Source organism: Poecilia mexicana, unplaced genomic scaffold, assembly GCF_051168715.1.
Source record: "Poecilia mexicana isolate PSO_F unplaced genomic scaffold, ASM5116871v1 scaffold_10, whole genome shotgun sequence".
In the NCBI taxonomy this organism is placed as follows: Eukaryota; Metazoa; Chordata; class Actinopteri; order Cyprinodontiformes; family Poeciliidae; genus Poecilia; species Poecilia mexicana.
In genome coordinates, this window is record NW_028263379.1 from 26,136,454 (window position 1) to 26,160,259 (window position 23,806).

Genomic DNA, 23,806 nt, shown 5'->3' on the forward strand with positions numbered 1-23,806 from the left:
GTATTTCAGTTACCATCGACAGCTTTCACTGTGATTCTATCTTTATTTAGTATTCGTTTTATGTCAGGTTTACGACGTCTATAAAACAACTAAAATGAGAACTTTACAAGGAAAAAAACAACCCCTTAATTTCCATGAGTAAAAAAAAAAATTGCTAAAGTTCTAAGCGCTCTTTATAGCTAAGAAAAGTCAAAAATATTATATTATGTCCTTTTTATATGAGGATCTTTATCAGTCTCCTTCCTGAAACTGAGAAATATGTTCATATTACAGTAATACTGAAGTTCTTAAGCATTCAGTAGAAAACTTATCATCCAATTCCTTACATTTATCCAGGGTCAGCAGAACTAGGGAGATCCAGACTTCTCTCTCTTTAGGCGTTCCCAACCCAGCCGAGAGACGCGGTCCCTCCAGCGTGTCCCGGTTCCTCCTTCAGGTTTCCTCGTCACGTGGAAAAGCAATCCATAAAGAATGCCACAGGAGAAAGGCGGCACAGGCCGCAGGCCGTGACAAAACGTAAACTAAAAGCACGGTGATGGTTTCAAAGCTTTGGACTTTGTTTTCGGGGATCCAAGTGAGAGGTTCTTGAAAGAGAAACAAGCGGTCGAATCGAGGTTGAGTCTGTGGTCATTCAGCGTGTGTGACAGATGCCCTGATTGTCGATGGTAGAGCTGCCACAACCAAGGACACTCTACAACGTAGCAATGTCCGGAAAATTGCTGCTGCAATCAACGTGTGAGTCTTGTCTTCTTTTACACAGCCAAGGGCACTTCTGCTGGTCTTTGCTTCCCTCCTCCTGCTGCTGCTGCTCTCCCTGTTTTCGCTCTCAGACTCTAACAATAAGGACAACATCCACATTTGTCCATTTATCGATGAACTGATAGAGCATGTCAGCTGGACGTATCCGACACCACTGTGGATGCAGCAGCGGTTCTTCCTGTCTGTCTTTTGTTGCATATTGTGACAGGAGTCGCCGTGTCTCACTCGTATGGCGACGCACTTTCAAGTCCCGTACAAATATATATTTTTTAAACTGCTCATTGTGTGCCGGCTGCAAATCATTGCACGTCGTTGCATAAGGAATACAATGGATCAACCTGGAATAACATCGCAGTCCTTGGCTTCTCACTCAGACCTCTGTCTTGTGGCTTGTGAGACATTTTGAAAGTTTTCTGTCTATAACAGCCCTGCTCTCCTCCTGCTGTAGGCGTGGATGCTCTTACAGAGAGGGGAGCAGAACGAGGGAGAAGAGAAGGAGTCAGATGACTAAATTCTCTCTCAGCTCAGCTGTGCTGTTTGGAGTGCAAAGTGGGCTGCCATGGCAACCATAAAGAGAGAAAGATTGCCCTCCCTCCCCTCCTCTCTCTCTCTCTCTTTTTTTTTCTTTTTAAACCAATCCACCGACACATCAAGTGTCTCAAACGATGTCATTTTGCTGACAGATTCGCTGTTTATGCTTTAAGTGTGCCGATGGTATTGATATTTGGTGATGTACAGGTGCTGGTCATAAAATTAGAATATTGTGATAAAGTTCATTATTTTCCATAATGTCATGATAAAAATTAAATTGTCATATATTTTAGATTCATTGCACACCAACTGAAATATTTCAGGTCTTTTATTGTTTTAATTTTGATGATTTTGGCAAACAGCTCATGAAAACCCAAAATCCCTGTCTCAAAAAATTAGAATATTATGAAAAGGTTCTCTGAACGAGCAATAAAAATAATCATCTGAATCAACAAAGTAACTCTAAACACCTGAAAAAGATTCCTGAGGCCTTTAAAAACTCCCAGCCTGGTTCGTTACTCAAAACCGCAATCATGGGTCAGACTGCTGACCTGACTGCTGTCCAGAAGGCCATCACTGACATCCTCAAGCAAGAGGGTGAGAAACAGAAAGAAATTTCTGAACGAATCGGCTGTTTGCAGAGTGTTATATCAAGGCACCTCAGTGGGAAGTCAGTAGGAAGGAAAAAGTGTGGCAGAAAACGCTGCACAACGAGAAGAGGTGACCGGACCCTGAGGAAGATTGTGGAGAAGGGCCGATTCCAGACCAAATTAAATTTTCATCTCCATAAAACTTTTCAGCAGATGGAAGCATGAAGTGCTCCAAAATCTTCTGATAGCTGCTGCATTGATCCTGCCCTTGATAAAACCCAGTGGACCAACACCAGCAGCTGACATGGCACCCAGACCATCACTGACTGTGGGTACTTGACACTGGACTTCTGGCATTTTGGCATTTCCTTCTCCCCAGTCTTCCTCCAGAGTCTGGCACTTTGATTTCCGAATGACATGCAAAGTTTGCTTTCATCCGAAAAAAGTACTTTGGACCACTGAACAACAGTGGTCCAAAGTGCTGCTTCTCTGTAGCCCAGGTCAGGCGCTTCTGCCGCTGTTTCTGGTTCAAAAGTGGCTTGACCTTTGACCTGGGGAATGCGGCACCTGTAGCCCATTTCCTGCACACGCCTGTGCACGGTGGCTCTGGATGTTTCTACTCCAGACTCAGTCCACTGCTTCCCCCAAGGTCTGGAATCGGCCCTTCTCCACAATCTTCCTCAGGGTCCAGTCACCTCTTCTCGTTGTGCAGCGTTTTCTGCCACACTTTTTCCTTCCTACTGACTTCCCACTGAGGTGCCTTGATATAACACTCTGCAAACAGCCGATTCGTTCAGAAATTTCTTTCCGTTTCTCACCCTCTTGCTTGAGGATGTCAGTGATGGCCTTCTGGACAGCAGTCAGGTCAGCAGTCTGACCCATGATTGCGGTTTTGAGTAATGAACCAGGCTGGGAGTTTTTAAAGGCCTCAGGAATCTTTTTCAGGTGTTTAGAGTTACTTTGTTGATTTAGATGATTATTTTTATTGCTCGTTCAGAGAACCTTTTCATAATATTCTAATTTTTTGAGACAGGGATTTTGGGTTTTCATGAGCTGTTTGCCAAAATCATCAAAATTAAAACAATAAAAGACCTGAAATATTTCAGTTGGTGTGCAATGAATCTAAAATATATGACAATTTAATTTTTATCATGACATTATGGAAAATAATGAACTTTATCACAATATTCTAATTTTATGACCAGCACCTGTATTTGTTGTGATGTGTTTGTGTTTGCGCTCCTGTTTTTCTCGCCGGAGTGACTAAGAGGCTTTGCGTATGTGTGTGGGCGCACAGCTCTCACAACTTGCCAGCCCCGACTTATCTCAGGTTGCATGTGGCTTATGCAGCTTCCATGATATCATTCGGCTAACATGTTTACTGCCTCAAGTACAAGGAATGCAGCTCTGCACTGCACCGGCACAGTCGTCAAAAGTGAAATTGTTTTCTACAGACCGCTCACATAAGCCATATGTCGCAGAGCAGCCGCTTCACTTGGTTGTTTTTTTTAATGATGGAAACGAGGCTTTTTGTTTTTTCTCTTAGCGTTCTGTAATTACTTGTTTGTGGCGTGTTTGTTATGGGGGTAGCATTATTGTAATATTCCCGTTTCAACTTAATGCCACGGTAACGGTGACCTTTAGGGGAAGCGATATGCTTTATTAAAACGCTTTTGCTCCGTATTTAAAGCCTCCACGTCGGCTTTGTAAGTGGGAACCCTCCGAAACAATAGAATCAGCAGAACTCAGGGGGGGAGGAAGTCGTGAGATTGACAAAACGAAAGTGTGGGGAAACCGGCAACTCTTGGCTAGAGCGTGTTTTTATCCCCGGAGTCTCATTTAGCTATGTAGATGGAAGAGAGAGAGGGTGAAGTGGTGGAAAGTTGAGAGCACAGTGAAAGCGTCAGACGTTGTGAAAAATGTGCATGTTTTCTGTGCCTCGATGGGGCTCTGAAAGCATCGTTTGCCTCACGCCAATTCAGTCTGCAGAGTCTGCTGAAGCTTTGCATCAACATGCGGCCTCAGTAGAGGATGAAGGTCACACCTATGTCTGAGATTACAGGGGCTAGTGGAGCAGAATTATGTAAAAAAAAAAAAAAAAAGTTAACAATTTAATAAACGCTGCATTCCAGTTAACTGTTCTGGGACACCCATATGCATATGCATGTTTTTAAGGGCCATAGGTTTTTACAGTGCTGGCTGCTAAGAGACACTGTAAAAAGTTTTATACCCACATAACATTGATGAGCCCATGAATAGTAAAGGAAAGGTTCGTTTAAATCAGCCCTGTGGTGTACATCGGTTTACTGAGGGCCATAAAAGTGTGAATGCAAATAGTGTGGGGGGGGGGAAGACACTATAATTTAAAGCTAGCTGATTCACAATGCTAAATAACATGGCTGACAGATCCTGAGGCTTGTTTACTGTTCTGCCAAGCAGAAATGAAACAGGAGCCTGTAACTCTCTGTGCTACGTCACATTCAGGTGCAGCAATTAAAGCAGTTTTACTTCATTATCCATAAGTTCTTACCGTAAAACCGTAGCTCTTTAAGGACACGTAATATTATATTCCCGAATTTGAGCTAATTTCAAACGCATTTCTTTGTTTATTTGGCTGAGTTAACACACCGATTCATCAACCCACCACCCATTTTACTGTTTATATTTAACTACTTTAATGACTTATGAGGAAATGAACAAGCATGATTATTAAAAATCCTGTTTATAATTTGGATTAAGACTGTAAAAAGTCTGTCTCGTCTATGCTCAAATACAGACGCATATTTAGATGAGCCCACTCGGTTGCTCATTCCTTTGGGCTGGATTACACATTTTGCCCTTACTGCTGAGTATTTTTTTTATTCCTTATTCTGTTTTATATATTCTACATTTCCATCTTTGTGTGAATCTACTTGCTTTGATTGGCTTTCGCTTTGGTGCTATTGCACAGAAGTTTCACCATTGTGGGACAATAAAGAATATTTCTTTTCCATTTCTATAATTTTTTTTTTTTTAAGATAATATAATGCACCCTATTTCCATAGGCTGTGGCTCTGAACTATAAGATATTTTAAGTCGATTAAATTCTTCTAGAAGTTTCAGCAGGAACAAACTTAAAAGATCATCATTAAAAAAAAACAAAACAAAAAAAAACACTCCCAATGACTTCCCTTGGATCGGTGACCAAACACTCCTACTGTTCAGCTTATATAATACAAGTTGGCCAAGCAGAGACCTCCCCCACACGTGCACTTCAAGGTGACCTGTGCTTTTCAGCTTGATTTAAATGAACAAAAAACAAAAAGCCCAAAAACCGAAAAGCACAAAATGGGAAAGAGAGAAAAATGACGAGTAGCAGAAACAAACCAGGCAATCGTTCCAATCGTCTCGTAGTAGATGAAAAAGTAGAGCCATATAAATTGCTAGTTAGTTTATATGAATACATTTTTGAGGAGCTAATTGAGCCAACATTGTAATTGTTGTTTAGAGTGATTTTAAAACCCGACTGATGGTATTTTGTCTTCTAGTGAGTTGAGAGCTTTAGCAGTATTTTATTGCAATAAAGCAGAATGTGCCAACAATTACACCTACAAGTTTGGTAACATTTTAAGAATATATTCATTATTTCCACTACTAAAGTCTATTCTGTCTGTCTCCCACTTTGTCTCTTTCTTGTACATTCCCTGTATTTCTAACTCTGACATTTGTGATTGCGAAACATGTTATGCTAATTGGGGGGGGGGAGTCTATAAAAACTCCTTTTCCTTTTTTTTTGCCTTAGAATGATACACCATAATTAGAGACCATTTTCTTTCTAGTTTAAACCTTTGCAATTCCTAATCCATTTGTAATGTGGCCATTACTGGCTCATTTTTTACACTTGCAAGTCATTAGTCATTGTTAATTACCATATCGAAAAGAAGAGGCCAGCCAGGGGGAGTCCTAATGAGAGTTTAGTGCCGCAGTAGATTCCCAGAGAATTGTGGGTGGGGAACATATAAGCTCTGATCTGAGATGATCTGCTACCTGTAGCTTTCAGCGACTGAACGCTGCCAAGTGACGCAGACAGCTGACTGAAATAAAAGCTTCTTATGGAAGAGTTTAAGGCCCTACAACTGTGTGTGTGTGTGTGCATGTGTGTGAATACCAAGTCTTTCCTTTGGATTTTATTGGAAATGTTTCCAAATATATAGCGCTTCCCGTTCCCCTCAGTTCAACGAGTGACAGATGACCCAACAGCAGTGTTGTATTTGATGTGAAGTGAAGAGATGAGGCTAAATAGACATTATTGTGACATTTTTCAGTAATCCAGAAGTTTGAGTATATATATGCAGAAATATCTAGTTAATGCAATCAGGCTAGATTTAAAGTCATTTGTCGATGATGATGGATTTGGCGCAAGTTAGATTTTAACAGTTTTATTTGCAATAAATTTTAAAAGCAATCAGTCAAATAAGTCAGTTGATTTCATTGGTAATAACATTTAGAAAGTAGTAATTTCACCAGTTAGTAATATGTTTTGATCTATCAAAAGAAGTGGTTGGACTCAGAAACTATATATATATATATATATATATATATATATATATATATATATATATATATATATATATATATATTTATGATTTTTAATCTGTTATTTAGGTTATTCAATCATCACATCGTTGCAGAGCTCCTGCTCTGCCCATTCAGCTTTCGAGTGTTTCAGGAATCGCTGATCATTCACGCATCTCCTTTAGAAACGTGAACTGTGGACGCCGACATTTGCGTTGGTTTACGTCTGTGTTTGCAACTGAGATGGTATTTTAGGTTTGAATAGCTCCGGTGATAGACCAGCTTCTCGTGACACAATGGGCGCACAATAGTCTTTTGCAGGGTCCATTCAGATCTTTTTTTTTTTTTTTTTTTTTTTTTTTTTTTTTTTGAAGGAAAAAAATAACCAGTGGGCCAAGAGAAGCCGTTTCTGTTGGCCCACCAGGAACTGTTTGCATGTTTTTGTCAAATTTACAGGTCTACCAGAAACATGTAGAGAAAATAATGAGATTAACTGCACTAAGTAATTTATGCTTTAAAATATATGCATTTAATTAATTGAAATCAATCAAAAGAAATCCCCCTCAAGTCCTGTGAAGTTAAACTGCGTCAAAATTAGTTAATAATAGTAGAAAACAAGCAGGACGCTCTTTCTTTTTGGGAGGAAATTAGCTGTTAAACATTGAGTTTATTTATGTTAATTGGAGCTAAGTATTTTATTCCATAAAAGTCAGTTTTCCCCATTAGACGTGACGACGTATGCAAAGTACGCAGACGTATTTCCCTCTCTCCGTTTGTTGAGTTGGTCATCTTCCTCCTCGTACTTACAGTCTTATTGCAGGGTAATAAGTCGCAGTCAATTATTGATTTCACATCAATAATACTTGATTTTCTGCATAAAGACGGCCTGCTGCGAATCAATGTACGAGGAAATGCAGGGAAGACTCATAGGAAATTAGTTCAGAAGGAAACAAACTGAGACAAACAGGTCCATGTTTGCCAGGCGCTCTGCTCAGCTAGTGAGGAAGATTACAGGAGATACACACACACACACACACACACACACACACACACACACACACACTCAGCTCATTGTTTTTCCTCAACCCAGTTGCACAGTAAATGGCCTCATTGTTATCTTACACAGATAAACTCACACTCAACCAGCACACTGCATGAGGAGGGGAGCGTCGGTGCGCGCGTGTCTGTGTGGGCACCCACGCTGCGCTAAGTGTCAGTGCCAAGGCTTTGGCTATTGTTGTCTTGGACCAAAACAAACTCCTGTCAGCCCCCGAGCGCAGGGGGAGACGTGAAGACGGGCGGGGGAGGCGGCGGAGATTCACGTTGGACGGAGGATGAAAGTTGGAGGGGGGCGGGGGGGGGGAAAGCAAGAGAGAGAGAAGAAGAAAGTGAGAAAAGGAAAACAGGACGACTGATGGGGAAGGATTAGACAGCTGTTTACTGCCATCTCTGGAGTGGAGCAGCAGTCAAAGCACAGGAATTTGTTTGCTTTTTCTGCTGCAATCCAGTTTATTTTTCCATCTCTGCCGTTTCTCTCCGTGCCTCTCCTTGCCCCCTTCTGACATGCAACGCTGTTTCGGCACGCAAAAGGATGTCGTTTTTTGTTTCCCCCCCAGTCGCATGTTTGATTGGCTAGCGCACATTTCCTCCTTAGTCAAATCAACCAGACGGCTACCAAGAGAGTAGCAAACAGTTAACACGCTAATGTAGAGCTAATAGGTTTTGTAATAGCTCATTTTCAATGTGCAGAACAATTACTGTGATACCACTTCATGCTTTAAATTATAATAACTTCAAGAGAAGGCGTGCCGCTTCTCTTTAGTGTCTTCTGATTAAAAAAATACAAGATATAATTAGACCGTTTCTTTTTTTTAAGTATAACAATAGACAGTAAAAATGCTCTCCTTCATTAGGGACCTTAAATAAAATGTGTATTTTTTTAGGAAGTTGTTCTTACACAGTATAATCGGCTTTAAGAGCATTTTAAAGCCGATTATTTCAAAATAAAAAAAATGTGAAAATGTCTGTCTATCAACTTAAAGACTTCATGAAGAGAATTTTGAAAATTTTAATATATTACCTCACGGACAAAGAAATGCACAAATGTTTGCAGAAGATTCTGCTGCAGTGTCAACTACTTAATGTTTCTTCCGGTCATCTGGCAGCTTCCTTTATTTGTTGTTGTTTCAGGACTCAATACGTTGGCTTGATTAGAAGTTTGCCTCGTCCCTTTAACATAGTTATTCATGCCTAATATTATGTGCTTCGTAATGACTGGTTAATGGTCACCACGTACCGTTTAAATAAAATTAGCCTTATGTGACAATTAAACATCTAGAATGAAACTCTAATTGATGGCATCCATCTTCCCAGAACTGATGGAAAAACTGGGATTCACACTTTTAGTTCTTCTAATTACATTTGTCTCAATTTTGTTTCTATTGCTAGTTTTATTATTTTTTTCTCTCTCCTTATATTCTGCTTCCCTTACCAGCTGTTTCTCATTTCTCCATTTCCTTCTGCATTCTCTCCTCCCCAGCTGCATTTACTCACCTTTGATTAGCTCCTCTGGTACCTTTGTCACTTCCACATCTCCCATTACTGCAAAAATACAAATTCACCAAGTATTTTTGGTGCAAATATCCAAGTACATTAGAAATGAGACAAAAGTAACTCATAGGTACCTTTTCAGTAAGATATGGGAGCTTGTTTTAAGTCAATATTTACTGAATATTGATGGAAAAGTACTTGTTCCATCGGCAGATTATTTCACTTATAGATATAGCTGTGTATCTCAAACCCCTGTGCTTCTTCTGTCATATAGTTGCTACACCTTTGCTTAATTACTCAGGACAACCTCTTTTTGAATGTCATCATCCTCCCAATCAATTTAGTGTTTTCATCTGCACAGCATGCCTAAACCTTCACCGTGTTTAACTGCAAGAAGGATCTTATTTTATTTCTCAAAAGTAGAATTATTTCTCAAAATTGTTCTTTGATTTTAAATCTGTTTTTTTGTTTGTTTGTTTTTCTTTTTGCTGCTTAGCTCAATGTTCTGCACATGAAAGCACCACTTTAATAGTTTTCATTTTTCTTAAACCTGGGAATTTATTTTTTATAATCTCGGTGCACAAGCTGATTTATTTTAATTTATCCCTTAAGGTATTTTAATTTGGGTGCTTGAAATGCTGGGTAAAAACACTTGATTCGTTTACCCCCTTAGGCAACAGCTGAATATTTACATATTAGCCGTGTTGCTTATTTTTAAAGATTTTCACAAGATCAGGATGTTGTACATACCAGCGACAGAGTGCATTCTTTTATTTTGTTAGTGTTTTTGACGCCCGAAAATAAACCGCCATTTTTGGTTGACGCATAGTAAAATAGTGCCTAGAGACAAAAAAAAAAAAAAAAAATCAGGTGGATTGTACATAGTCTCACACACACACACACACACACACACACACACAGCCCTGCTTCATGACTTTCAAAGGCTCTGGATCCACTCAGCGATGCCTCTGCGCTCGTTCTCTGCCGCCGCTCTTTCATCATCTTGCCGTCATCTCAAAAGCATCTTAAATGATTATGTTTTAGCTTCTCCCTTTTTGTCTCGCCGTGCTCAATCTCGCCTTCATGTTCACACTCCATTTGTTTTCAAGGCACAAAGGTGGACAGTAAGAGGCCCTTTTTGTTTCAGATTCGTGTCACTTTCGTTGCATAAGCGCCGCTGCTCTCTGCCGCCGTCACTGTAGCTGGCATTTTTTTATTTTTTTTTTAATTTCCCTCAAAGTAAACAGACAGAAAGACGGGGATTTACCTCGTCTTTATTTTATTTATTTACTTCAAAAGTGTAATTGGAGAAGCGGTAAAGTGTTCTCCTTTGCTTATTAATCCCAAACAATTAATGCGCGTGGCTCCATTAAACATATTGGCAACTTTGTTAAAGTGAGATTAATTTGGCAGGCAGGAGGCTGAGTGGGCCTTTGTGAGGCTGGTTATCTTTCCTCAGCAGATTGGGCTAAGCTCTCCACAGGCCCGGTGGGATGAAGAGCGTTTGAGTGTGGAGACGGTGTGAAGCAATGTAGGTCATGTGGATGGCGTGAACATCACAAGGGTTTAAGATCGCGCTTCACGATTACCCGCTTAGCACTAATGTTATTCGTTACTCAAGCGCACTCGCGCATTCTGCTGCACCTGCAGCGACTGATCCTGACCAACGGCGTCGTGGATTCTCTGGTTTCAGCTCTCTGTCTGGTCGCATTGTCGGCGGCGTCTGGTGGTTCTTCACCCTGATCATCATCTCGTCCTACACGGCCAACCTGGCCGCCTTCCTGACCGTGGAGAGGATGGTGTCTCCTATAGAGAGCGCCGAGGACCTGGCCAAGCAGACGGAGATCGCCTACGGGACGTTGGATGCCGGTTCGACGAAGGAGTTCTTCAGGGTGAGAAACGTCAAGCTTTCGGACGGTGTTTGCTGAAGTATTGGTGTCTCTCACAACGACAAGCTGCAGTTTGTTTTATGGAGTTTTTAATCTGACGGACCAACGTCAGTAGTTTGCAGTAGTTTGTGATCTTGCTTATGCAAAAGTACGACTGTCTTCATCTTCTAAGCAGTTCTAACCACCTTCCCTGGCCCTAATGATGAACAGCGTCCTCATAGCAACATGTGGCAACTAACATGTTTAATTAGGGATAGTTCAATCTGGGTGTGTTATTGTGTTATTTCTCTGACAGCATTTTTGCATATGAGCCAAAATGTTCAGTTGTCGTCTCATGTTCCACGTTTAGTTTGTCCCCTTCACGCATTGTGGCAAACTGCAAATGTTGTGTTTTTTCTTTCTGAAACTGCCTTTCTTCCTGCTACTCTTCTTTTAAAACCAGAAGAGAAACTTGAAAACATTCAACTGACGCTGTCTCTAATTTTTGCTCTCCTCTCTCTTGTTTAAACTTTTGCCCCTCAGAGGTCAAAGATCGCTGTGTTTGAGAAGATGTGGTCCTACATGAAGTCGGCGGACCCGTCGGTGTTTGTCAAAACGACGGACGAGGGAGTGATGCGGGTCAGGAAATCCAAAGGCAAGTACGCCTACCTGCTGGAGTCCACGATGAACGAGTACATAGAGCAGAGGAAGCCATGCGACACGATGAAGGTGGGAGGAAACCTGGACTCAAAAGGTTACGGGATTGCCACGCCCAAGCGCTCCCCTCTAAGGTAAAACCCCGCCGTTGCAATATGCTCAGAAAAAAAAGCCTTAAAGTTCTTTTATTGCTGTGTTTGTGCATGAACGTCCCATTTCATCTGTCGATTCCTTCATGTGGCAGACATTTCACATCTGTTTGTGCATGAAACTAAACTCGTTTCATCCATTTTGATTTATTCAAACGGTACTGGGAGAAGGTCTAGACTTATATTAACTCTAAGGAATTAGAATAGAGTGTCATTTTATAGCGATGTTGAAAATATCTCCTCATGAGAAGAAATAAAGATTTTTATTGGCCTCAGCAAAACAAGCTGAGATGAAAATGTATCTACCTTATAGCAAAAGTTAAGAATCCTCATTTTGCCATAAATCACCTAAATCTTTGACAAATCAAAACATCTGTTTGAAACAATCTTCAATCAGTGTGGAAGATTGCAGCATGGACTAGTATTGTAATCTCATATTTGTCTAACTCTAAAGTCCTTATCCACGCACCACACATTGTCTACAGGCACATCTCAAAAAATTCTAATATCCTGCAGAAGTTTAAGATTTTTTAACTCGTTTCAAAAAGTGGAACTCGTAAAGCCCATAGAATCATGACAGAGTGAAATATGTCACACTGTATCTTCTTCCAGCTTTCATGATCATGGCGTACAGATGACGAAACCCTAAAAATTTAATGTCTCAGAAAAAAATAGACTTTTGGAAACTCACGGTGTCGCATCCTAATCAGCTAATGGACTCAAAACATTTGCAAAGATTTCCCGGGCCTCTTCTTGGTCTCTCAGTCTGGGTCAGTAGGCGACACGATCATGGAGAAGGCTGCTGACTCGACAGATGTCCGGAAGGCGGTCGTTGACACCCTCCGCAAGGAGGGCACGCCACAAAAGGTCGTAGCTAAAGATGCTGGATGTTCACAGAGTGATGTGTCCCAGCACATTCAGTGGCAGGAGAAAGAGTGACAGGAGAAGGTGCACAGGCAGCTTTGAGGGAACTGGCAAGTAAATTCCTTCAAAAATTTTGGACAAACTTCATCAGGAGCGGAATGAGGCTGGAGTCGGCATATCAAGAGCCACTGTGCACAGACAAATCTTACAGGGGGGCTTCAAATGCCACATCCCTCATGTCAATCCACTTCTGAATAGGAAACCTTTTTCCAATGCAAGTAAAGTTTCATTTCATTTTACATGAATATGAATTATGTTGGCAGCAATCGCATAGAGCATTGTCTGAAACGATATTTCAGTGAGACGTCTCAGGGTGTTAACATCATGAGATCTTGTATCATTTTTGTTCCTACGTTCACTCCTCGGATGCAAAATGAAACGCGAAGAGCAGACTCCTGTCGCAGCAAGCAATAAATTAAATATTTGGTCGATGAATTTAAAAAGAGCTGGATAATTAAAAAGCATGTTAATAATTTCCAGTTGCGTGCGTGTTTGTTTTTGTCGTAGCTCTCTCGCTTTCTACCGAAGAGACTGGACGACACCCCGGTGCGTCGAGTCACTTCTCCCGTCGTCGTTCCTCCAGAATAATACGGGGGAGCGACGAACGGAGAAGCGTCAGTTTTACGCCGCTCGGGGTGAACCCAATGGCGACGATGGCGTCAAAAGTTTACATTTTTTTCAACTTTCTTTCGTCGCATGGCTGGCCCGCGTGTGCGCGTCTCTTCGTGCGTGAGCTTGACATTTCCTGTGCATGAAGTTTGCCGGTCTCCACGCAAGTTCTATAGGTAATGAATGCAGAGGGAGCGACGCTGCCTTCTGTGTATCGAGCCCATGAGGAGGAGGGAAGTCGCCTCTACCAGGCTCATGGTCGCCTGACACAGAACCGTGAGCCATGAAAGCCCAGTGAGGAGGAGCGAGCCGGAGAAACGCTGCTTCAAAAGCCGAACATGACAGCTGCAGTCTGGGAGCGCTCTGGATTCAGACCAAACGACTGTGGTGAACCACGTGACCCGCGATGTCGCATTTATTACAGAAACCGTCTCTTTGTTGTCAAACAGCAGCAGCTAAACGCAGGAAGACCGCAAACATTTGTCTGCACCTGAAACGTAATCGGCCACTGCAGTTTCCCCTGCTTGGAAGACAAAATTTACAACCTAATGCGGCGTCTCCGTCTAACGTGGTATTCTGTCGACAAACAAAATAGAAAAAGGCCCGTGCAAAATGATGCGCAGCAGGACAATTTAATAGCTGAACAAATGCTGCCCTTTCATCTCCTTGAAAAGCCAGCATTTCGGAAAAAAAAAGCTCAAACATTTGACACCAGTGCAGAGCAAGTTTTCGCAGGCAGCATTCCCAACAATTAATATACTTTGAAGGGCAAGTTTGTTTACAGAAACTTCACAATCCATTTCCATTTGTTTATTTATTTTGGATGTTTAAAGTGCCTTCCAGCTCCAGTGTTTAAATGCTCTTTAGAAATTAATTTATTGATCTTTGAGAGGATGTACTTGCGTCACTGTGCCCATTTTTATGCTACCGGTTAGCAACGGCCTCAAATTACATTTTTATCATTTATCTCAATCATTTGTGACAATTAATTGCCCATCAAACTTTGTTATTGTGACAGAGAAGCTTGAAAACCTTTCCAAAAGTACTGTTCATCTGTTTTTTGTTTTTTTTTCTGTTGGCATGTGCACCATTTATGATCAAATTAAGTCTTTCATTCTTGTGTTGTATCGTTCACAACCATGAAATTATGTTTTCACATTTTTTTTTGTTTTGTTTATCAAATGAACGTATTTGTAGAGTTAGCTCATACAGTTTCTACCTTTTGTGTTTGCATGTTCTCGTAATAAAGCGAATCTGTTTAAGCAAACTTGTGAAAACAAACAGAAGTGCAAAGTAGGACAAGAAGATGTGGATTCCTGTTTGACCCTCCGTTTGGTTAACTCCAAGGCTTTTTTTTTTTTTTTTTTTTGACGAATTGATTCACAGACTCTAAAAGTCAACTAAAGCGTCACAATTCTGTGCAGCAGAACTCGTGAGAAAAAAAAAAAGCATTAAAAGTAAAGGAATCTACATCCCTACATGGCTACTTTCCCACTTGAGCTGGAGCTCACACCTTGAATGTTCCACTTCTTCCCCATTCGATGTGACAAATGATGTAACGAATGACGATTCTTTCTGGGTTTGCTCCCGCCGTCGACAAGCGGCAGCTGTCATTTCACATCGCATTAACATTCTAACCGACTTCCCATTTATATCGCTTCTGCAACCACAGAGAGAGAGAGAGAGTTAAAATGCTGGGTGGCATCTGAAGCTTTTAATCTGTCTCTAATAGGCCTCATTCATTTTAATGAAGGGAGCCATACTGGAAGATTTTATTCAATCACTGCCGGGGTTTCTTTGGGACCTGGGTTGACAGCCAGAGGTCAGAATGCAGACAGGAAATGGTTCTTGAGCCTTCCTCAGATGTTCCTCCTTTATTTTATTTTTTTTTTAATTTATGCAAATCACATTTTATACATCAAGTAAAGTGTTGCATTAGTTTAAGCTATAAATGGTGGGTGGTGAAAATAAGCTGTTCCAGTACCCACATCTGGCACTCGATAGCCGAGGATGTACCGGCGTACCTCCCGCTCTGTGGCCATCCCTAAGTGAGCCGTGTTTGTTGTTGTCGGGTTTCTGTCGCCGTCATTCACAAACGTCTCGCGCCCGAGATTCGATAACGGCTAATAAATTTGCATCGCTAATAAATGAAATTGAAATGCGCCCGTCTTGATTTAAGTTCCCAGCTCTAGTGCGCGATTAGACGCAAGTGAATGACCAAGCGCCGCTCAGAGTTGGATTCAGTCACACCTGCAATGAGCCGTCGGCAAAACAAATGTCGTTTGGACTGCTGCATGTCAAATGATTCCACCCTTATCTGTGTTCAGAAACAGGAAAACAATTTCACTTACTCACATTTGAGTGATGTCGACTGCGCTTCAGTGCAGGTTTGATTGAAAAGTTTTCATTTTACAGGAATATCTTCAAATGACTCTTTTTTTTTTTCCTGATCAATCATTCTAATGCATTTCTTACATGTGCAACATCCACCCGTCCCCAGCAGAGTTTTACCCCCCGTCTCTCTGATGTTCTGTAGCCTTTCTGACATCTGCTCACCTCAGAGCAGCAGACCAAACTAACCAATGACCCGCTGAGCCATCCGTGTTCACAGTCTTTGACTTCTTTCTTTTTTTTTTGGTCTGAGTTCGCTGGGCTGAGAAAGAAGTCAGAAAGAGGTTTTACCAGCCCTGAGGAAAAAAAAAAGAGAGAGAAACGTGTTCCCTACAGCTGTGTTGTGAACTCAAGGCCAGGGGATAAAGACTCCTCTGTTTCTGCTGTTGAGAAAGGCTGAATATTAAACCAAACCTCACCGTGGAGAAAAAGGCGGTCTTGACTTCTGGTCATAGATTCTGCCTCTTCCGTGTAACGGGGATGGAGAGAGTCTTTGTCCACGGCCAAAGAGCTACAGGAAACGCACTCGTGCACTTAATCCAGAGAGGACAAGAGCGAGCTTTAAGGAGATGCCTTCAGTGAGTTCACCTGCACATGGAAGTGTTATTCTTTTTATGCTTGTTAATGCTTTAAACGTATCTGCAGACTAAGACAAAGCCTTTGGCTACATGCAAAGATCCCCAGGCCGGGATTTGAACCCAGGACCTTCTTACTAAATTTTTCAGAAATCCTGATCTGTACATTAAATGTAAAAGTAATATTGGACAAATGTTCTTTGTTAATCCAACACTGATTTTTGCTGGTCGACTTCGTCAACAGAAGCTTAAGGACTACTACTGCAAGAAATATCAAAGCTTCATCAACACCTCAATGGGGGATTCAAGGTCGGTGTGACCATCTTTGTACGGCTTATGAAAGAACAGAAACAGCAAAAGGGTGGTTGAAGCCAACCTGTGGCCGTTGTACCTTTGACTTCCCAAGCAATTTAATCACAGCCCTGTTTCAGCCGACTTGTGCAATCGGTAAACCAGCGTTTTTGCTTGCGTGTGCGATTTGGCAATTACAGAGGACCTAGGCAACCAGCTGGCCTGTGAATTTAAATCAAAGGTAATTTTAAGTAATCCCTTTTGTTATTGACGGACATAATTTCTTGCCATTAACATCAATATGCATATTGAACTGCCACAAGACAGAACAAGTCCCTAGACATCAGGTCTCTTGGCACCAGTGCCACTTGAAGATCGAACGCACAAAAACAGACACAAATATGATGAGTAACGTATCGATCCCACTCATCACCAATCTTTGGTTTTGTCAATGCCAGCTTGTTATTTAAAGCCCACATGAGTGACGGATGTTTCAAGCTTGATTTGAAATTTGCCGCAGGCACCTGAGAGACGGTTCTGTCTTTGTGGTGGTTTCTTTGTCAAAGAGGCCAAGTTGACAACACTTTGTTCACTAACTCTGTCAACAAAACAATCACTTTTCTTTCTTTATTCTTAACCAGGTTCTCAAACTCTGATCAAGGTTACTTCATCAAATAAAATGATCTGGTTACAGAAGCTGAATAGCAGAAAGTCCAAGACAGACTTTGCTCAACAATATTGAGGCAGGTTATTGCTGCAACAACATCTTGTGGGAAGATGCTACATTAGTACACCTCCCATCAATATACTGTATTAGTTACCATATTAAAAGTAATTAACTTAATCACCCAAGGCATCTCAGTTTAGCACTCTGTCTCTCTCTTTCTCTCTCTCTCTGAGGCCCCTGCTTGGTAAAACCTGGTACATCTCAGCTGCATTTCATTGCATGTATCTAACAAAACATGCACATTGAAAACCAGGGGCTCCTGGTCCGCATCAAGTTAGCTACATTCAGGAGAATCCCTTGCTTTCAAGTCAATGTTGTCACAATTTCCACCACGCGACCGACCTCTTTATATCTGTCTCCTAACGGTTATCGTTTCATATCATTTTCAAGAAACCCAGTAAACCTGGCAGTGTTAAAACTGAACGAGCAGGGCCTCTTGGACAAATTGAAAAACAAGTGGTGGTACGACAAAGGAGAGTGCGGCAGCGGGGGAGGGGACTCCAAGGTCAGAGCCAGTTTTCATGAACCCTGTGTGTGTAACGGGGCGGAGATGGTGGTAACCGGCAGCTCGATGCCACATCGTCTCTCTGGCAACACCTTTTTTTTTTCTTTTCTTTTTTTTTTTATCCGTAAGATTTAGGAAAGTGTAATTGCAAAGAGCCAAACTTTTGAGATATAAATTTGAAATCCAGAGAGCTGAATATGTGAACCGTGAAACTTTATTAGTAATTGAAGCAGCTAAGGGAAGCACAATCTGTTTGATGCTGCAAAAGATTTATTTAAGATGACAGTGTTGCACGAGTGGGGGTAAGCAGAGTGCCGGTTACCCGAAGTGATATAGTAATACACATCTACTGCCTTACAGAGTGAGCCAGCCAAGCTAGATGGAGTATTAATGCATATCACTTTGACTCGAATGTTAATAATGACGTTTAATGCCATGTATTTGTGTGTTTGTGTGTGATGTTTTTTTTTTCTTTGTCGTCAAGAGAGCGAGACCAAGCGTTGATTGCTGTGTGGATGTACTTGTTGCTCTGTGTTTCTGAATTAACATAAAATAACATGACGTAATATGTTATTTATGTTATTTCCCTATTGTTGGAAGAATCCCAGTAAACCTAGCGGTGTTGAAACTCAATGAGCAAGCCGTCTTAGACAAACTGAAAAACAAATGGTGGTACAAGAAAGGTTAGTCTTAACGCAAAAAAAGCCGATGCCTCACTGTGCCTCCCAACCCTAACCCTACTTTGTTCCTAGACCAGACCTTACCCTTCAAAAAAAAAAACAAAATCAGCTTTCAACCTCAACCGCACACAGTTATCCTCCCCATGTGGCTTTGGCAGAACCGCACTGGAGCACACATCAGGCAGCAGTACAAAGATTACTTCTCTTTTTTTCTTTTCTTTTCTAAGAAAAGTTGGAACACCTAACTTAGAAATACATTGCTTCTCCATTCACTATCTATGTTTTCACTTTAGGATTTATACGCGGGCAAAACATACCGAATTATGCAAAGTCAGTGCATTAGTCTTCAAAATCGTAGTTTGGTTGATTCAGTTTAGCGTAAGCTTCAATCAGCAGGAGCCATTTTAAACTGTACAAATCAAAAATCATTTCCTCTGGCCAAGAGAAATCGCTGCACTTTTCCCTCACTTTTGTACGCTTTCAGGACTCGCACATCAAAGACAGACACAAGTGACTTGCATTTTATTTTTCAACACACTTTCAAAAAGTCACCACTTTGGTGGCTCGAAACGTTTCAGCCGTAGCACAAACTTTGATTCTGCAGAAAAAACACTAAGTACTGTAAACTATGTGTGATGCATACAGCGACTTCCACGCTTATTGGCACGTATAAAAACTATTTCACTGCAGTGCCATGCATCTTTAGTCAAATCAGTGCTGCAACAAATACTGAGTTAAACGCTGAAGGGCGGGTCAGGCTAAAAATAATTTGATTCCAGTCACCAGCAATTTTTTGGTGGTTCTCAATTTTTTTTTTTTTTTTTTGTTTATAAAAAGGCCAAGGAAGTTTTAACCACTTATATACAACTTCCTGTTTCTCCTGCTGCATACACCTAGAGACGTCATTGACCTCTGCATGCAGATTTTAGAGTCTGGAGGAGAAGGTGTGTCACAGAAGGAGAGTGATGAGACTGAGGCTGTTTTCTAATTTCTGAGTTAAAGTGTGAGGCCAGATTTTGTCACAGCTCATATTTTTAACTAATGTGAAAAAACTAACAGCTACTAACTAAATCCAAGCTGTTCATGCCCATCCTTTTATTTTGCTACAATTAAAGTCGGAGGTGGAAAAAAACTTAATTGTTTGGTTTAGTCTAATGCCAGGAGTCGTTTTCATTGTAGCACAAATCAGCTAATTTGTCAGGAAGTGCCCCTGGACGCACAACCTCCTGTGAATTTCAAAATTACCACTGTCGACTCAGCAAAATCCGTGTTATGCTGCGTTTTTTTTGTTGTATCTTAGCTGGAAATTTCATATGCTAAATGTTGCTTTGATAGCAAAATTTGTTTAAAATTTAGCAGTGCTACTTTGACTTAAAACGTCTAAGAAAAAACGTAGTCACAAACATTTTCGCAAGCTATTTTCAAAAATCCGTTTTTTATAATTTGGCTAGTAGTCTTGCAGTATTCCAGTGTCGTCTTATTCTTTATAACATGCTTGTGTTTTGAGGGATTTAATGTTTATGCTCTCCTGGATATTAGGCGGATTATTTAGGATTGTGAAATTGATATAAACAACATTTAGAATACACCTAAAGTCCACCCGTAGAAAACAACACACCCAACCTCCTACAGCCCTAAGCATGCAAAGCAAAAGTAGCATTAGAATAATCTGAACATCCCTTATGAAAAGGAAACAAAGAGGCACATGAGATAAAAAAAAAAAAAAAAAAAAAACATCAGGCCCTCATCCACTTGCTGAGTTCATTGAGTTGTAATCTCTGTACTCTGGCCTTTAAAATAATCCCACCCTAATTCTCCCACCGTAGAGTGTGCACACTGCAACGCAGAGCTCCAGTCGACTTGCATGCGCCAGCAGTCTGCGTTATCGACTGCCTTGAGAAGCTGTTCTCCCTGACAGTGAAGCTGTGGCTTTTTAATTCAGATTTCCTTCCATATGTTCCTCCATGCGGATCTTTGATCCTGCTGAAATTAGCCGCCTTACGCTGATTGACAGCTTAGTGCAGGGGTGCTAAACCTCGTGGCGAAGGAGGGCGAAGTCTCTCGGGAAGATATTACAATGCGAGGTAAATCCAATAACGCCCTAAATGCAGCTGCACAAATGGGCTCTCTGCACGGGAGATAGCATTATGGAAAGTATTGCAGCTATTTACATAAAACAAGCTCCTATTACAGTATAGACACATGTCCAGTAGGTGGTCTGTTATAAAGACTAAATGGAGAAACCAAGTGTCTATTAAGTTTGCACAAACCTTTCTTTTCTTTTAGGTAAGTTGTGACAAAAAGCCTCAAATGATTTGAAAAGAAATTAAAAACCGTGGCGTCATGAAAAAATTCCTTAACCTTCAGTTTCTCCACTCCGTCAGATTTGTCGTTTTCTCGTCAGTCGTGCCTGTCGCATTCCTGAACCTGAACCTTAACGACCTGGTTCAAACAAGGCCGCCATTTTTAAAAAGCGCCGATGTGCTGAGCGACTTACAAACTGAACGGTAGACATGTTTATGATTTGATCATTTACTAATGTCTAAAGAAATCCCCTCTTAAAATCACACACCGTACATGTCTCTTTGTGCATCATTGAAAACATTTTTTTTTATCTTTGCTTTTCTTATTTCTTTTAGAAATTGATAGAATAGAATAGAATAGAATAGAATAGAATAGAATAGAATAACTTAACTGGAACCAAGACTAAATATATACAAATATATATATAAAGAGTAAAAAAAACCCGCTCTCATTTAACAAATCTTTTTCACAAAGTGCTTTATAAATAAATCTTACTGACTTTACTTACTTACTTCCCTCCTTAAAATGTGACTTAATAGCATAGGGTAGTATAAAATGGCTGGCAAGCTAATTTCATTAACTAGAGTACTTTGTAAGCAAAATTCTCCAATAAAACAAGAAAGACATTTTCCTACAGTGTTTATGTCTATCCTGTCTTTTATAATCCCACACCACATAGCCCAGGCTTCTGCATATGCAACATTTATACGTCTAGTTTCCATCCAGTTACGGGAAAAGCAGTTATTTACCCACAGACAAGTAAAAGCTTTTCATTAGTTGCTTTCATTCTTCAGTTGCTGTTAATTGTTCTTCCTGTTAATGGAAAAGCTTTTACACGCGCGCCGCTTCTTAAACGTTTCTCTGAATTTGTATTCTAAAGAGGCGCGGTTCGAGGAAGCTCTTAGTTTCCGGCCGCCTGATAAAAAAGTAAATTTATCTCGAAGGGGAGACTTTCAGTCACACAAATTGTGACCAAATATTAAGAAAGGGAAAATTATACAAGCTGTGTGGATATGAAACTGAGTTTTTGTTGATTAAATTGTACTGCAATTAATCATTGCAATTAATTTCACAATTAAAGGACAGAGATTCATGGAACCCATGGCTCTAGCCTCAAATACTGTACATGTGTGTATTTATAAGTGTTAACATGATTGGTAAGAAAAAACAAAACAATGTTGGAGGTGGTTTAAAATAACACTAAAGCATGGATTTGAATACTTAGTAGTACAAATTATCTGTACATTAGGTTTCCTAAACAATTTTTAGTTTGTGGTAATCTGGTGATGCAACCAAGTATTTATCATACATATAGGTGATATAAAAACCAAAATTTTTAGTAATAAAAACATGCAGCTGGTCTTATTGTCTTTATCTGGTACCTGAGGCCTGTCTCACATTGTCTCTGGCCACTGTTATTGGCTCCCTTGGTGAAAATGTCTGCAAAAAGCTGTAAAATAAATAGCTTCAATCTGTGACCCCCAAGATGCTAAACAACAAACATTCAGGTACTTCCAATGGCACAGTCTAAAGTAATCAAAATTAAAGCATCTACATTTAAAATTAAGCATGAAACTGCAGATGTTTAGCAGTACAAAACACGCGGCTTCTCGAGACAGATTTAGATCTCATGAAGTCAAAGGTGGATGGCAGCTTAGCTGTAAAATTAGACGCCATAAAGTAATTTGGATTCTGCGTCATATTAACCTGGCAAAGAGCCGATGCCTCTATGGGAACTAAATCTTCGTCGGCTCCTTTCGTTACAAAATAAACTTTGCAAGTTTATATAAAACTAAACAATACATCCAACTGGTCCAGACGCTTTGCTTCTGCTCATGTCGATACGGGAGACTCGCAACTAAACAAGCTATACAAAGAAAAAGACCAGAATTAAAGTTGGATAAAGCCTTGCTGGGTGATTTTTGAGTCCTTCCTTTTATTTTTTAATTAATATCTGCTCAACTGTACCACTCAGACAGGATACGTCATATTTATTACTCGAGCGTTATCTGTTCCCCTTGTACTCTCCGTTCCCGCGACAACGGGAACGGAGTATAGACATCAGCAGCCGCTGAAAGCCCTTCACCGCAATTAGCAGGCAGCGGTAGATTTTACTCACGGCTTTCGCATGTACCTGGCGGTTTTGCTGTTTCTGCAGATAATTTCCAGCCAAACTTTTTTTTGACGGGTGCAGATGGTTGCAAAGCGCCAAACAGCGAGGGGAGCATTCTCTTGCTTCCCGAAGGTTCTCTGCCGCCTACTGTTTTGAGAGGGTGCCTAATGATGTATTTTCAGCTGCAAGCCTGGAGAGAGACTCCATCTGCCCTGTTAGTCACCAAGTTCAATTTTAGCTTTTTCTATAAGATCAGAAAACGGCTACGAAAACAGGATATGCACCTACATTGTGAGACAGGCCTCTGCCATATTTGTATTGATATTGCTTGTCTACAAGAGTCTGATCCTGCTATATTTGTTTCTCTGTGCCTCCCTATTCAGTCCTTTGTGTGTGTGTGTGTGTGTGTGTGCGTGCGTAAGAGTCTGATTATGTCTTTTGGCTACAGTGCCTTGCAAAAGTATTCATATCCCCAAATGTTTTGTTTGTTTTTTGTTTTGGTTTTTTGACAATATGTCACATTATAAAACGGGAAATGTTATGCCACAGTTTGACAGTTTCAGATATTTAAAACAAAAATACAAAGCAGTCAATAAACGATAAATATCGATATTGTCTGATATGAAATGTTTATCATCGTAGAAGCAGCACTGAAGGTGTCGATGTTGGAGAAAACTAAGTAATTGCGGTGAAGGTGATTCTACAAAGCATCAATTCAGTTTGAGCTTATAAGAATGATCACACTTTCAAATCTTGCTTGTAATAAAACGAATAAACCAGCCACATTTTTGATCTTCTTACGTATTGTGCACTACTTTGTGTTGGTCCCCCAAAAATCCAAGGGACGGGTACATTTGCAGGGCACTGTAAGCATGCATTATGTCGACGCTTGCTCCCCCGTGTTTGCGCTGTGCACAGTTAGATAAGTGTAAAGTCGAGTCATATTCCACTTTTCTTTCACTCCTCACTCCTGGGCTCCGGCCCCTCTCCCTGCTCCTCCTTCCCCCAGGACAAGACGAGCGCTCTGAG

General features: G+C 40.8%; 1 protein-coding gene across 1 annotated transcript in view; it reads left to right on the forward strand.

Moving 5' to 3' along the window:
• Window positions 1-23,806, forward strand: part of LOC106910346 (glutamate receptor 1-like) — a 57,984-nt gene that overhangs the window by 30,283 nt on the left and 3,895 nt on the right. Inside the window, exons 10-13 of the mRNA XM_088009739.1 lie at window positions 10,678-10,876; window positions 11,396-11,643; window positions 17,566-17,680; window positions 23,787-23,806. The exon at window positions 23,787-23,806 is cut by the window's right edge and continues 115 nt beyond it. Coding sequence (XP_087865865.1) covers window positions 10,678-10,876; window positions 11,396-11,643; window positions 17,566-17,680; window positions 23,787-23,806 — 582 coding nt within the window. The remainder of the gene's footprint in view (window positions 1-10,677; window positions 10,877-11,395; window positions 11,644-17,565; window positions 17,681-23,786) is intronic.